Source organism: Equus przewalskii, chromosome 3 (genome assembly GCF_037783145.1).
Source record: "Equus przewalskii isolate Varuska chromosome 3, EquPr2, whole genome shotgun sequence".
NCBI lineage: Eukaryota > Metazoa > Chordata > Mammalia > Perissodactyla > Equidae > Equus > Equus przewalskii.
This window is the reverse complement of record NC_091833.1, coordinates 114664309-114677277: the sequence shown is the minus strand read 5'-3', so window position 1 is coordinate 114677277 and position 12969 is coordinate 114664309. Positions and strand designations below refer to the sequence as shown.

The following is a 12969-nucleotide window of genomic DNA, read 5'->3' as shown; positions in this document are numbered from 1 at the left end:
TAAAATGCCTTTAATTTTTGCTATGATTTGAGTTTGAGATTGGAGTAAGAAAGATAACTAACCCGATCCAGATAACCCAAAGCCCTCTGGATTCTGCCTGGATTCCCTGGTCCATGCACTGATACACTCCCTCTCCCAGGCTGCAGGGTGGAGGTAAAGACCCTTATGTGATGCTGAGCCAAAGGCAAACACTGCAGCTACTGTCCCACCACTTCTGGGGAATTCTTTTTATTTGTTCCCTGACAAATTTCCATCATTTCCCATCCCACAACATTTTCAGTGTTTCTCCATCCTCTCCATGCTTTCCATTCTTCTCAACTAATGACCTTAATAATCGTTAGCATAAAGAAAAGAAAACAATCTGACTTACTCTGCCTCATTATCTCTTCTCTCCATATTCTAAGGTGTCTGTAGCTACATTAATCATCTCAAAGGTTAATCTTTTATGGAGAACTCATTTGGACTGGATATTCCCTAACTGTTGTACAAGAACGCCCACTCCAACCCTGTGATCATTAACCAATATGATACTCAGGAGTACTTAATGCCTGTTCCATTCATGGGTGGCAAAGTGGGAGTCAAAAAAGATCTGGGATTGAATTTCACCCCAAAGTTAGCCAGATGACCCCACACAAGTCATTCACTTATCAAAGCTGCAGTTTCCACATCTGAAAAATGGTGAGAATACCAGCAGCGCATTTCCTAATAGCTGGTTATTAGACTTCTTGCATTGTTCCCCTAATTTCTTTTCTCTCCTATTACCATTTCTTCATTTTTTGGTCCTGCTTTCTAGATTTTCTCAGCTATACTTTCCAACTCTTCAACTGAGTTTTTTCATTCTATTATCATGTTTAGAATTTTCAAGAGGTCATCCTGTCCCTTGAATGTTTCTTCTTTATAGCAACCCTCTCCTCAGAGAAATGCCCTGACCTTCAGTGTTGTGGTAGCCAGGCAGAAGACAGGGGAATGCTGGGGCATGTGGCTAGGTGGAATAAACATCCCTGGCCCACAGCCATTCAAAGATTAAAAAAATTTCTAAAACCCAAACAAACAAAAAGCTGTTTCTGTCAAGGTAGCCACAAGAAGATTGTGATTCCCCTCCTGAACCACAGGAGGATCTAGAAAAATCTACCCACTGGCCTGCCTCCAGCTCTTATTTACATTTGCTCTCTAGAATACGATATAGAGGAGGAGAGAAGTATCCAGTGGATAAATATTATCAAATACTTATTATGTGCCAGGGAAGTAGAGATGTACGTCCTCTTGGAGTGATGGACAAAAGACGGTTAAAATTTGTCACAGGAAGTAGAGAATGTCAACCTCTGTTTTAAGTAATGATCAATAACTTGACTAACCAAGGCTTAATTAAATAAAGGCCTAAAGACAAAGGTAGCCCTGCTTGGCATCATTCTTTCGCAGGGAGAGCAGCATCCGGATGCGTCAGACACGGTGCTGTGTAAAAGCTGGAAAAGTTATTTGGTTTCTCTGAGCCTCCATTTCATTGTCTCAAAAAGAGGAAAATACTTCAACTTGAATTAAATTCTTCAGCTTTCCTAGTTCACCGCAGCATCCTGTTGATCTAGACAGACCATATTTTTCAATATATAGAGAAAAATGTCCTGGGGCCAGCCCAGCGGTGCAGCAGTTAAGTGCGCTTCGGTGGCCCAGGGTTCGCCAGTTTGGATCCCAGGTGCAGACATGGCACTGCTTGGCAAGCCATGCTGTGGTGGGCATCCTACATATAAAGCAGAGGAACATGGGCATGGATGTTAGCTCAGGGCCAGTCTTCCTCAGCAAAAAGAGGAGGATTGGCAGCAGTTAGCTCAGAGCTAATCTTCCTCAAAAAAAATTAAAAAGTCCTGTTTCCTACTTTAATTTGGAGATGGCAGTGTCTTTTCCCTTCAGATATCCATGTTCCTCCTGTAACAACTAAACTCCTGAAGGAGATTCAGGCACAGAAGCTTGGAAGGCTCTGGGTTGAATGTCTGACATACTATTTGTCACACTTCACTATTCAATTAACAAGAATAGTCAAGTTCCCCAAAGTAGAACTTTGAACAGTTCTCTCTAATCTAGGGTGCATCAACTCTAGAGGAACCCACCAATGGGTATACAATAAAAGCTTACATATATCTTTCCGGTTAGGGCCATAGCCTTCATCAAACACTGAAGCCTGTCATGCTAAAAGGGTTAAAAAAAGAAACACCGACATTCATCTACCAACCTGATGCCTAAGTATATACTCTAGAAAAAGCACTGTATATATGCACAAGGATAGGCATACAAGAACATTCCTTGCTGCACTCTTTGTAACAGCCCCAAATGGGAAACAACTGAGAGGACCATTACCAGAAGAATAAATAGCTTTGCAGTCTTACAACGGACAACTATTTAGCAGTGAAAAAAAAATTATAAGATACTATCAAACACAGATAAGTCTTTAAAAATGTTAACTAAAAGAAGTTGCAAAATAGATACAGCATGGTACCATTAATATAAAGTTGATATACAAAATAGTCACATATTTGTGAATCTCCTCAAACAATATCTAGTAAAAGTATGAAAATATGCATGGGAAAGACAGATACCAAGTTCAGAGGTCACCTCTGGCAGAGATGAGGAGAAAAGCCATCAGGCAAGGGCCTATGGGGCCCCTTCAGCTGTTTTTATAGTAATTGATCTCCTAAGCTAGGCACACAGGTAGTCGCTGCTCTGTTCTCTATCCCTTTTCCTAGGTCTGCCTTTCCACCCTTCAAGTGCTCAGTCTGTTTTATATCCCATCCCATAGTCCTACATGTGCCTCTTTTTATGCCCTTTTGCTCATCTCACCCTCAAATTTTTGTAGCAGTCCCTCCCATTTGTTTCTTTTCTTATATCCTCACTTTTCAACATTTGATATTTCAGAAATTTCCTGTAAAAATCCCCACTTTCCACCTTTTCTAAAAAGCGATCAGAAGACCCGGCACCACTAGGAGCACATGTGCCAGGACAGCGATCAGCTGGAGCCGTGATGGATGTGCTCTGCCATTTACCACAGGCCTCACCTCTCCCCATGTCTCATTCATTTAGCTTCCTACTTGGCCCCTGGACACATGTGAGACTGCAAGCTCTAGCCCAACCAACAAGCAAACAGTCTATTATTTAACCTTCTCCCCCAAACCACCCACCCCACCAACCCCAGACATGCATATCCAACTGCTTTCCAAAATCTTCACTTAGCTCTCTCACATGCATCTCACATTTGCATCTTTATTCAGACCCACTCACCTACAAATTAGTGCTGCTTCCCTAACTTCCTTTTCCTCAGGAAATGGAAACTCTATCCTTGCAGTTGCTCAGACCAAAAACCTTGGCTGTCTTCCCCGACTCCTCCCTTTTTCTCCACCCCAAATCCAACCCTCTTAGCAGTACCTTCCAAATACATTTGGAATCCAGTCAGTTCTCACCCTCATGTACCTTCCAGACTACTATAACAGCTGCTTCACTGCTTTCTCTGAGTCTGCCTCTGCCCCTCCATCTACCCAGCCTCACCCATCCATCCAGCCTCAGGGCAGCAGCCCGTGGGATCCCAGGAGCACTGAAGTCAGGTTACATCACCCCTCTGCTCCAAACCCTCCAACACTTTACGGCTTCTCAGAGGAAAAGCCAAAACCCTCCTAAGTGCCTACAGGTTTCCTTGAATGACTCAGCTCCATCTATACCCAAGAAGATAACCAGGCTTCCTCAAGTAGGGCCGCCTGCGACAACACAGCAATTGTGAGCATTCTCAGCGTTCGACACCACTGGCTTCTCAGGGGTCTGGCCGGTAGAGGGAGCACAGCATCACCTCCCTACAACAGACACAGAGCACGCAGACAGGTACCTTGTACATTTGAAGTGCTCAACAAATGTTACTTCTCATAGTTCTGACGCTCTGTTATTATCCAAAATGAGTTAAGTTCATTTGTCAGCATGCAAAGAAATAATTATTATATATGGTCAAAATTAATCCAGAAAATAAACTGCCATGAAATATTTTACACGGTTTTTGTATATACAACTCTGTATAGCATATAAACAATACATACGAAAAATACTAAGATGTACTATGTACTTTTACTGGGAAAAAGAACTTCACTGGCGGGCATAGCTGAATGTGAGAATACTGGCAAGTGCAGTAAAACTCCACAGTACCTGGGGCAGAAACTTCCCTGTCTCTCTGCAATCTCAGGTGCAGGCAGGGCCCCAGAGCACGCGGCAACACCGTTCCTTTACAAACTCCTGACTGAAATTAGCCGTCTTTGTGTTCCACCTTTCCCTCTCCCCAAACATAGTGTTGTCGAGTTTCTAACCTTCTGATGATTCCCAAAACGGGAGACAAAATACCAGCTTTGATTCAGTTTGAAGTTGCTCAATCAAAATAAAATGGAAACATAATTAATTATTAAAAAAACAAAAACAAACAGTATAAAAAGCTCTAACTTTGGGGATAAACAGAACCAAGTAAACTTGAGGATTCAAAAACACAACAGCTGGCACAGTTCAACATTCTGCTCTATGATTTCTAGAGGGAGGGAGGTCTGGTCTATTCAACAACGCACGGCAGCTCAGGACACCGTCACAGCACAAAACACCCCTCCAGGGGAAGCGCGAGTCGCCCCGTTTCTCTTCACAGGCCCCATTATTAACTGCAATTGAAGCAAACGCAAAACATGTTCTAGAAAACAAACCCCCAGAGAACTGTATGTTATTCAAATGTGCAAATGAAGGGGTTGAGCAAAGGCAGTTACCGTGGGACCTAACAAACAACAAAGCACACGAAAGCTCGCGATCTCCGGGAGGAACAAGTACGCACCCACCGCTTACAGGTCTTCACAGGTGTCGCCAAATTTTAATCAGCATATAAAATTAAATTTTGACATAACTGAGTTTCCATACTGTCTTGGCGACATCTCTCAGATGAAATATTGAGCTGAGCAGGTCACAGAGATGTGCCGTAATGTGGGGTAAAACTTGTTGCAAGAACAAAGTGGAGGAGCAGTGTCACATGACAAGGATGTAAAGGTGGAGCCAGAGAAGTCAGCCCTCTACCTAACCAGGACGCTGCTTCTGCAGAGCGCTAACATTCGCCTGTAAGTGTCAGCCGCTCTACCTAACCAGGACGCTGCTTCTGCAGAACGCTAACATTCGCCTGTAAGTGTCAGCTGCTCTACCTAACCAGGACGCTCCTTCTGCAGAGCGCTAACAATGCCCCTGTAAGTGTCAGACAGGCACACACAAAGTAAGGAGAAAAGAACTCAGTTTACATATAATGCATAACATCACCTCTCCCTACCTACCTACTTACTATAAGGAGAACATCACCTATGTTACTGTCTCATAATTATGTGATTAACATTTTAATCAACTAAACTCTAAACCCATTAGTGGCTTTTGATTCTGGTCAGTTGGGACTGACTGTAAAGTGCCAGCATTTAGACTGGGTGGAAAATGAAGCAGAGAACCACGAACGTTACCACCCTCCATATTTAAGAAATGAACAACATACCCATATGCAAACATTCCCTGCGGCCAAAACATGAAATAAAACTTTTGCATTATAATATCCTATGTAGGGCCTCTTTGTTCCTTTCTTTTCATTGAATCCACCAGAAAGACTAGAAAGAAAAGCCAGGGGACACACAGATGGCCTACAATTCATCAACAACCACAGTGATTCCTCTCTATTGTCACAGGCCATAATTAAAGAGGGTTCTTTTCAAGTTCTTTCCACTGGCTCCCAAGAGCCAGGAGAGCTGGCTTCCAGGGTCTGGGTGTTGACACACACAGGACAGCAGGCAGCTCTGGAACAGGGCACTGGGGTTCCCCGAGCATTCACCCAGCTCCTGGTATCTGCCTGGCACATTCATTTCCTCAGCCTATTTTAATTTGATAAAATTAAAAACAATCGTTATTAGGAAAAAGCAATGTAATAATTTTTTATAAAATGAGAAGGAAAGAATAAGATAGGACAAATGCTTCATTGGGTTTGAAAACAAAAATCCCACCTTTGCCAGCCAGGTAAAGGAAAGCATTTTTCCAAAGCAACAACGTAAAGAATAAAAGACCTCTGTGAGCCACAATCCTTCCCTTGCACTGTTTCTACTTCACACCAAGTTCCTTCCAGCACACAGCATACTCAGCCACGATGAACTATACACAAACTGAACAAGCTATGGGAGCAGCGTCTTCAGTATGCTACAATAAGGCATCCACACTCCTCATTTCTTCACGGCTGATTTCAGCTGTCCTTGTTTTTCCACTCAGCTTCACCGTGAGTCAAAGGCTAGAGTCATTTCTCAGCGACTTTGGTCCAAAGCAGAAATAAGATCCTTTCCCAGATTGAAACTCGCTACTCATATTTTCCTCCCAACCATGACTCAGCAGGTTCTTCAGATTTTGCTCAAAGAATTTACCTGAACTAACCTCTCACTTTAGAAACCATCTGCATTTTGAATTCCTTTAAAAGCTGCAAATTACTTTACCAATCTATTCCTTCAGTGTCATGCAGAAAACACCTTTACTTTTGGGTAATTGTCCAACCATCCCCACCCCCTTCTTTTTTTTTTTTTTTTGAGGAAGATTAGCCCTGAGCTAACATCAACTGCCAATCCTCCTCTTTTTGCTGAGGAAGACTGGCCCTGAGCTAACATCCATGCCCATCTTCCTCTACTTTATATGTGGGATGCCTGCCACAGCATGGCTTGATAAGCAGTGCATAGGTCTGCGACCAGGATCCAGGCTGGCGAACCCGGGTCACTCAAGCAGAGTGCATGAACTTAACTGCTATGCCACCAGGCCGGCCCCAATCATCCCCTTTTCTCTAAGGACTGTCCATCACTCAAAGCCACTGCTGAAGGAGTGGACCTCCAGGCAACTCTGTCCCCTCCCAGAAGCCTATCAAATCAAGGGTAGACTTCTGGCCCATGCCTAACCAATCAGATTCTCTAATTGAATGGTGTTGGGTACTAGCCTCCAGCAGTTATGCTGGGCTGGGGCTGGAATGGTTGTTTTTTCACCATGTGTACACTGAAGAAGAAAAGGCCAGACTTCAGATAGAGAAGGAATGACCCAGAAGCAAAGAGAGAAGCAGACGAGAGATTGTGGGTCATTAGAGAAAATGACTTTGGCTGCCAATCATTTAGTTCCCAGTTCAGGCCACCACCTCCAGCACTTGGTTTCAGTGAGGTATTCCTGTATCTTTATGTAAAGTCCCATTTCTTCTTAAACTAGGTTATGTTCCTACTTGCTGTAATGAAATGGTACCTGACTAAGATGGCCACATGAGCACTAACTTCTAAACTATCCCCTAATCTATGAGGCAGCAGTCTCCAGAAATGAAAGGTTAAAAATTAAAGAGGTGGGGGTGCCAGCTCAGTGGCATAGTGGTTGAGTTCACAAGCTCTGCTTCGGAAGCCCAGGGTTGGCAGGTTCAGATCCTGGGCGCGGACGTATACACTGCTCGTCAAGCCATACTGCAGTGGCATGCCACATATAAAATAGAGAAAGACTGGCATATATGTCAGCTCAGGGACAATCTTCCTGAAGCGGAAAAAAAAACCCAGGAAGATTGGCAACAGATGTTACCTCAGGGCCCATCTTCCTCACCAAAAAATAAATTAAAAATTAAAGGGATGGGGAAGAAAAAAACAGTGGAACGAGAAAAAAAAAAAAAGCAGGGTAAGATGAAAAGGACAGACTCTTTAAAAATGGAGTGTTCAAGTCAAGAGAAATTCAGTACCTTCTATGCGATCGGTATTCAATCTGCTCAGCACTAGGAGATGAAAAGATGGGTAACTCACAGTTTTGCCACCCAAGGAGGAGAGTCAGGAAGGCAGACAGAAACGAACAATGCAGTTTAGGATGTGAGGGCCTGCTACCTGAGACACACGAGAGATACCACGAGTACGTGCCAGGGAGTTGGGCTCTGACAGACAATTCTAAGTAGCGTGAGAACACACAGCTGGGGACCACTGAACGAGCTTTAAAATCACATGTGGTAGGTGGTAGCCAGGCACGATAAACTCCTACCGATTACCAAACGGAGCAAAGCTGGTCATCCCAGCCTCAGACCATCAGATAGCGTAGTTCAGGAAGGAAGCTTCTGGTGGACGGATCCTCTCTAGATAACTTGTATGAACCCTTTCAATTTAACTTCACATTATAAAGTTACTTAAACGACACCACGTCAAATAGCATGGTAAAAGCAAAATAATCTTCTAAGTAGTTATGACCTCAGAGATTACATCTTACAGTGAGTAACAAAACAAGAATGCATAGTATTAAATAGGTGATTATATTCTAAAACTGTTTTGTTATTTCAGGATGCTGAAGGACATGAGCAATATTTTATATGAAGTGTTAAAAGATTAATAATCTTTTATTTTCTAAAAAGCAAAAAATTATGAATCATGGGGCCGGCCTGGTGGTGTAGGGGTTAAGCTGGCGTGCTCTGCTTCGGCAGCCTGGGGTTCAGATCCCATAGGCAAACCTACACACCACTCATCAAGCCACGCTGTGGCAGCATCCCACATACAAAGCAGATGAAGACTGGCACAGATGTTAACTCAGCGACAATTTTCCTCCAGCAAAAAGAGGAAGACTGGCAACCAATGTTAGCTCGGGGCCAACCTTCCTCACCAAAAAAATAAATAAAAAATAAAAAGTTTATGAATCATAAGCAAATATAGTGTTCTTAAAATGTTAAAACTGCTATCCCACTTCTAGAAATGTATCCAAAAGAAATAATATAGACCATGGAAAAGCCACACATGAAAATATTCTAGACAGCATAACAAAAAATCAAGAACAAGCAAAATATCCAGTAATAACCAGCATATTATATTGCTGTTGGAATATTATTTGATTAAATATAACTTAGCCACTAAAAAGAATAAAGATAATGTAATAACAAGATGAAATATATGTTAAATGGGCAAAAAGGATACAAGATTTTGTGTATATATAGAAACACGTCAAAAAGGAACAGGTGACAATGCTCACATTACAGTGGTGAGATGATGAATGGTTTACTTCTCTAAGATTTTTGGTCGAGATGTTGTATTTGTAAACTTTTAAAAAAACACTCCCCTGCCCCCTCTTCCTCCTCTGAAGTATTAGAAATAAAATGCAAACCTACCTCATCAGAGGCAGATCGAAGACACTGGACAGCAGCCTGTTTTTTCATTTCTTCTACAGTTAGATCTGAGCACTTTTTCTTACTCTTTCCCCATTTCTTAGAAGCTCCTTTTTCCCAGCCCAGGAAGATGTCATTCTCCTAAAAGAAGATTGGACAAGGTTCAATGAACATGGTTAAACAGCAAGTTTCAAACACAATTATTTTCCACATGCTTACACATACATTGCCCTACCAGATACATCCATTCACAGATGGTGCCCACAGATCAATGAAGAGAGCACAGAGCACTGTCACTCAGTGCACTTCAGGACAGTCCATTTGGTGGGTACCTATTAAGATTATTATTTATCATCTTAATAAATCTGACCCACTTATATTTATAGTGAATGCTAATAAATGACTCAGACATTCGTACGTAAATATTATCATTTAAATTTCAGTATAAATTCTAAACTATATACACAATTAAAAGTTTTCTCTTCTGTCTTTCCCACTCTGCAATAATGGATGTTCACATTACTATCAGATTTTAACATCAACAGTTAAATGCTTCAATCCCTATTTTCTGTATCTTGTAGTCTAAAAACAACAGCTATAAAATATTTTGTCAGTATTTTAAGGTTTTTTCCCTTGATTATACATGCCATTATAGAAATCTGAAGAAAACTTGAAAAGCAGGAATAAGAAGGCAAAATCACCCATGATCTTACCACCCAGTGAAAACTAGAACAATTTGATCTGCTTCATTTGGTCTTTTTTGTATGCTTTAAAAAACCCCACATAATTGAATTCACACTATTTGTATAATTTTGGACTTGATTTAACTTATTATATTGTAAACATTATCCCCATGTTACTACAAATTCTTTGGCTTTAAATATTCCAAGATACAGGTTTACTCAGCTATTTCCCTAAACTGGAACTTTAATATTTTTAATTGCTTTGCTACTTTGTTTCATCTTTAAAAGAGCCTCTCATTTGATAATTAAAACCAGTGGACAGACAACAAGGGAAAAAACAGATTAGAAAGATCGACAGTGGCAAAATTAAGAAAATTACTTAGAAGAATACTTGGCTTACAGTGGGCCCTCAGGAAACAGACGTGAGTAAATGAGTGAGATGAGATAAAGCAGGGAAAGCATAATAATAATTAATTCAAAAGATTTTTTAACATCAAATCATACACTATCAAACTGTCTAACCCAATTTTTACTTTGATTCAATGCATAAAAATGACTTTTATGCCACCAGATAAGAGTGGGAGAAAACACGCTTCTCTCTTCACTCATTGTAATTAGCATACTTTTACTTAATTTCATGGGCATGTCTGCAGATCTCATGAACCTGAAAAACATTTTCTGGCTGAGTGGTGTCAATTCCATTTTCCAAGAGAAAATGTGCTTGATGGTCAAGTAAGAACTATGTTTCCATTTATCTAACATGTTTGGCTAGACCACACTTGAAACCTGACATTTTTGATCAATGATATTTTCTGGAGATAGGGCTTGTCCTTTAATAGGAACAGAAGACAGAACCCTAGCAATGGAGATCTGAAGCTTCTGAAGGCAGAGAAAAATGTTGCCATTTTCTCTATTGTTCATAGGGTATAAAACAAAGGGGGTATAAAAGTTATTTGTGTAATTATTGAAAACACGACTCATTTTTGTTCGAGCTGCTGAGATCGGCTTTCTCCTTCCTGAGCAGTGTAAGCGCGTGTCTGCTGAAGCTGTATTGTGGCTCAGCAGAAGTGACGCACACTCAAAGGCCCTAATACAGCTTTATTATACAGACAGAGGGACCTTCAAACTCCACATGGACACGCGGTCCTTTGGACGGCAGTTTGACAACACGTACCAAACATCTTAAATGTGTACATGCACCTTTTTTTTTTGAGGAAGATTAGCCCTGAGCTAATATCTGCTGCCAATTCTCCTCTTATTGCTGAAGAAGACCGGCCCTGAGCTAACATTCGTGCCCATCTTCCTCTAGTTTATATGTGGGACACCTGCCACAGCACGGCTTGACAAGCAGTGCATAGGTCCGCACCCGGGATCCAAACCGGCAAACCCCGGGCCACCGAAGCAGAACATACGAATTTAACCACCGTGCCACCGGGCTGGCCCCTGTACATGTACTGTTAATCCAATAATTCTACTTCTGGGAATTTAGCCTAAGGAAATAATCACCAAAGTGTGCACAGTTAGCTAAGGTGATGTCTATCAAACAGCTGTCAACAATGGCAAACATGTAGAAACCACCTAAATGTCAAATAAGAAGGACTTGGTTAAATAAGTTATGACTCATCCAGGCAACAAGATATTATAGCCATTGAAGACATTATGAAGCATATTTATTGACATGAAAAGCTATTCACAATATATACGAGAAGTAGTTTATGCAACAGTATCATCTCATTTTTAGTTAAAATACACACACACCCCCCTTAATGTGCATTAAAAGTTTGAGAGAAAGGTACTAAGAGATTACCAAGGAGCTTGTCTCTTGGTGAGTAGGGGTAGTGTACTATTATTCTTCTTGTAATTAGGTCATACTCCTCTAATAGTCAAAAGTTTCTGTTTTCTTACTGGAAAACATACGCGTCAAGAATAGAGAAATGAGAAATACCCCTGTCCACCTCCACCTAGAGCAGGCATCTGGCACTAGCTTTATGTCTCCTGGCTGGCATCCCTTTGTTTATACATGAATATGGATCCATCCATTCATCCAGCAATCAATTAGGTGTCTTCTTTGTGGCACTAGGAATATAAGAACGAATACAACACAGTCCCTGCCTGCCACAGGTACACAGTCCAGTGCGAAATAGACACGTGAGCGAACAACTGCGGCATGGCTGCCGATATTGTAAAGGTCTACTGAAAGCACTTAGGAAACACAAAAGAGGCACATTCTTTTCTTGGCCTGGTTGGTAAGCAAAGGCTTCCTACAGAAGGAAGGTCACTGAAGCAGAGTCTTACAGAATGAATGGAAGTCTGGGCTAGGGTGAGGGGGAACACCAGGCAGAAGAAACAATGTGCCACAGCAAGGGACAGCAAACTTTGTCGGTAAAAGGCCAGGTAGTAAATATTTGACACTTTACAGGCCAAGAGGATAAATCAAGGATATAATGTAGGGATTTCTACAAAAAAAAAGAAAAGAAATTTTCACAATTTTTTTATTGATGAAATTCAAAGTATAATTCAATACAATTTTTTTGTAATTCATATCTACTAATGAGTAGAATGGAGCTCTTTTTGGGGGCGAGAGAACATTTGCTTAACTGGGCTTCAGAGTTAGTGTTCTCTACCATCAAAATCAACTACAAATGTTCATCTGTTAATGCTCCTTTTCTTTATAACAGCTTTACTGACATACAATTCACATACCACAATACTGACTCTTAAAGTGTCCAGTTCATTGGTTTTTAGTATAATTCACAGGGTTATGCAACAATTACCACTATCTAATTTTAAAAGATTTTCATCACCTCAAAAAGAAACCCTGTACCCATGAGCAGTCACTTCCCATTCCTCTCTCCCCCAAGTAACTGGTAACCACTAATCTGCTGTCTCTATGAGTGTGCCTATAGTGGACATTTCATGTAAATGAAATTACACAATGTATCTCCCTTTGTGTCTGGCTTCTTTCACTCAGTGTGATATGTTGAAGGCTCACCCACATGGTGACACGTGTCAGTACTTCATTTACGAATGAATAACAGCCCATTGCACAGATGTACCACATCTTGTTTATCTATTCATCTACTGGTGGACATTTGGGTTGTTTCTACCTTTTGGCTTTTACAAATAATACTG

At 41.2% G+C, this 12969-nt stretch overlaps 1 protein-coding gene across 14 annotated transcripts in view; it reads right to left on the bottom strand.

The window, feature by feature from the left end:
- KIAA0232 (KIAA0232 ortholog) overlaps nucleotides 1–12969 on the bottom strand; it is an 81542-nt gene that overhangs the window by 25359 nt on the left and 43214 nt on the right. For all 14 annotated transcript variants that reach the window (XR_011538345.1, XM_070613329.1, XM_070613334.1 and 11 more), the window contains one exon: nucleotides 9158–9295. Coding sequence is in view for 13 of the 14 variants with exons in the window: in XM_070613329.1 (XP_070469430.1) it covers nucleotides 9158–9295 (138 nt within the window). In the remaining variant the exon portion in view is untranslated. The remainder of the gene's footprint in view (nucleotides 1–9157; nucleotides 9296–12969) is intronic.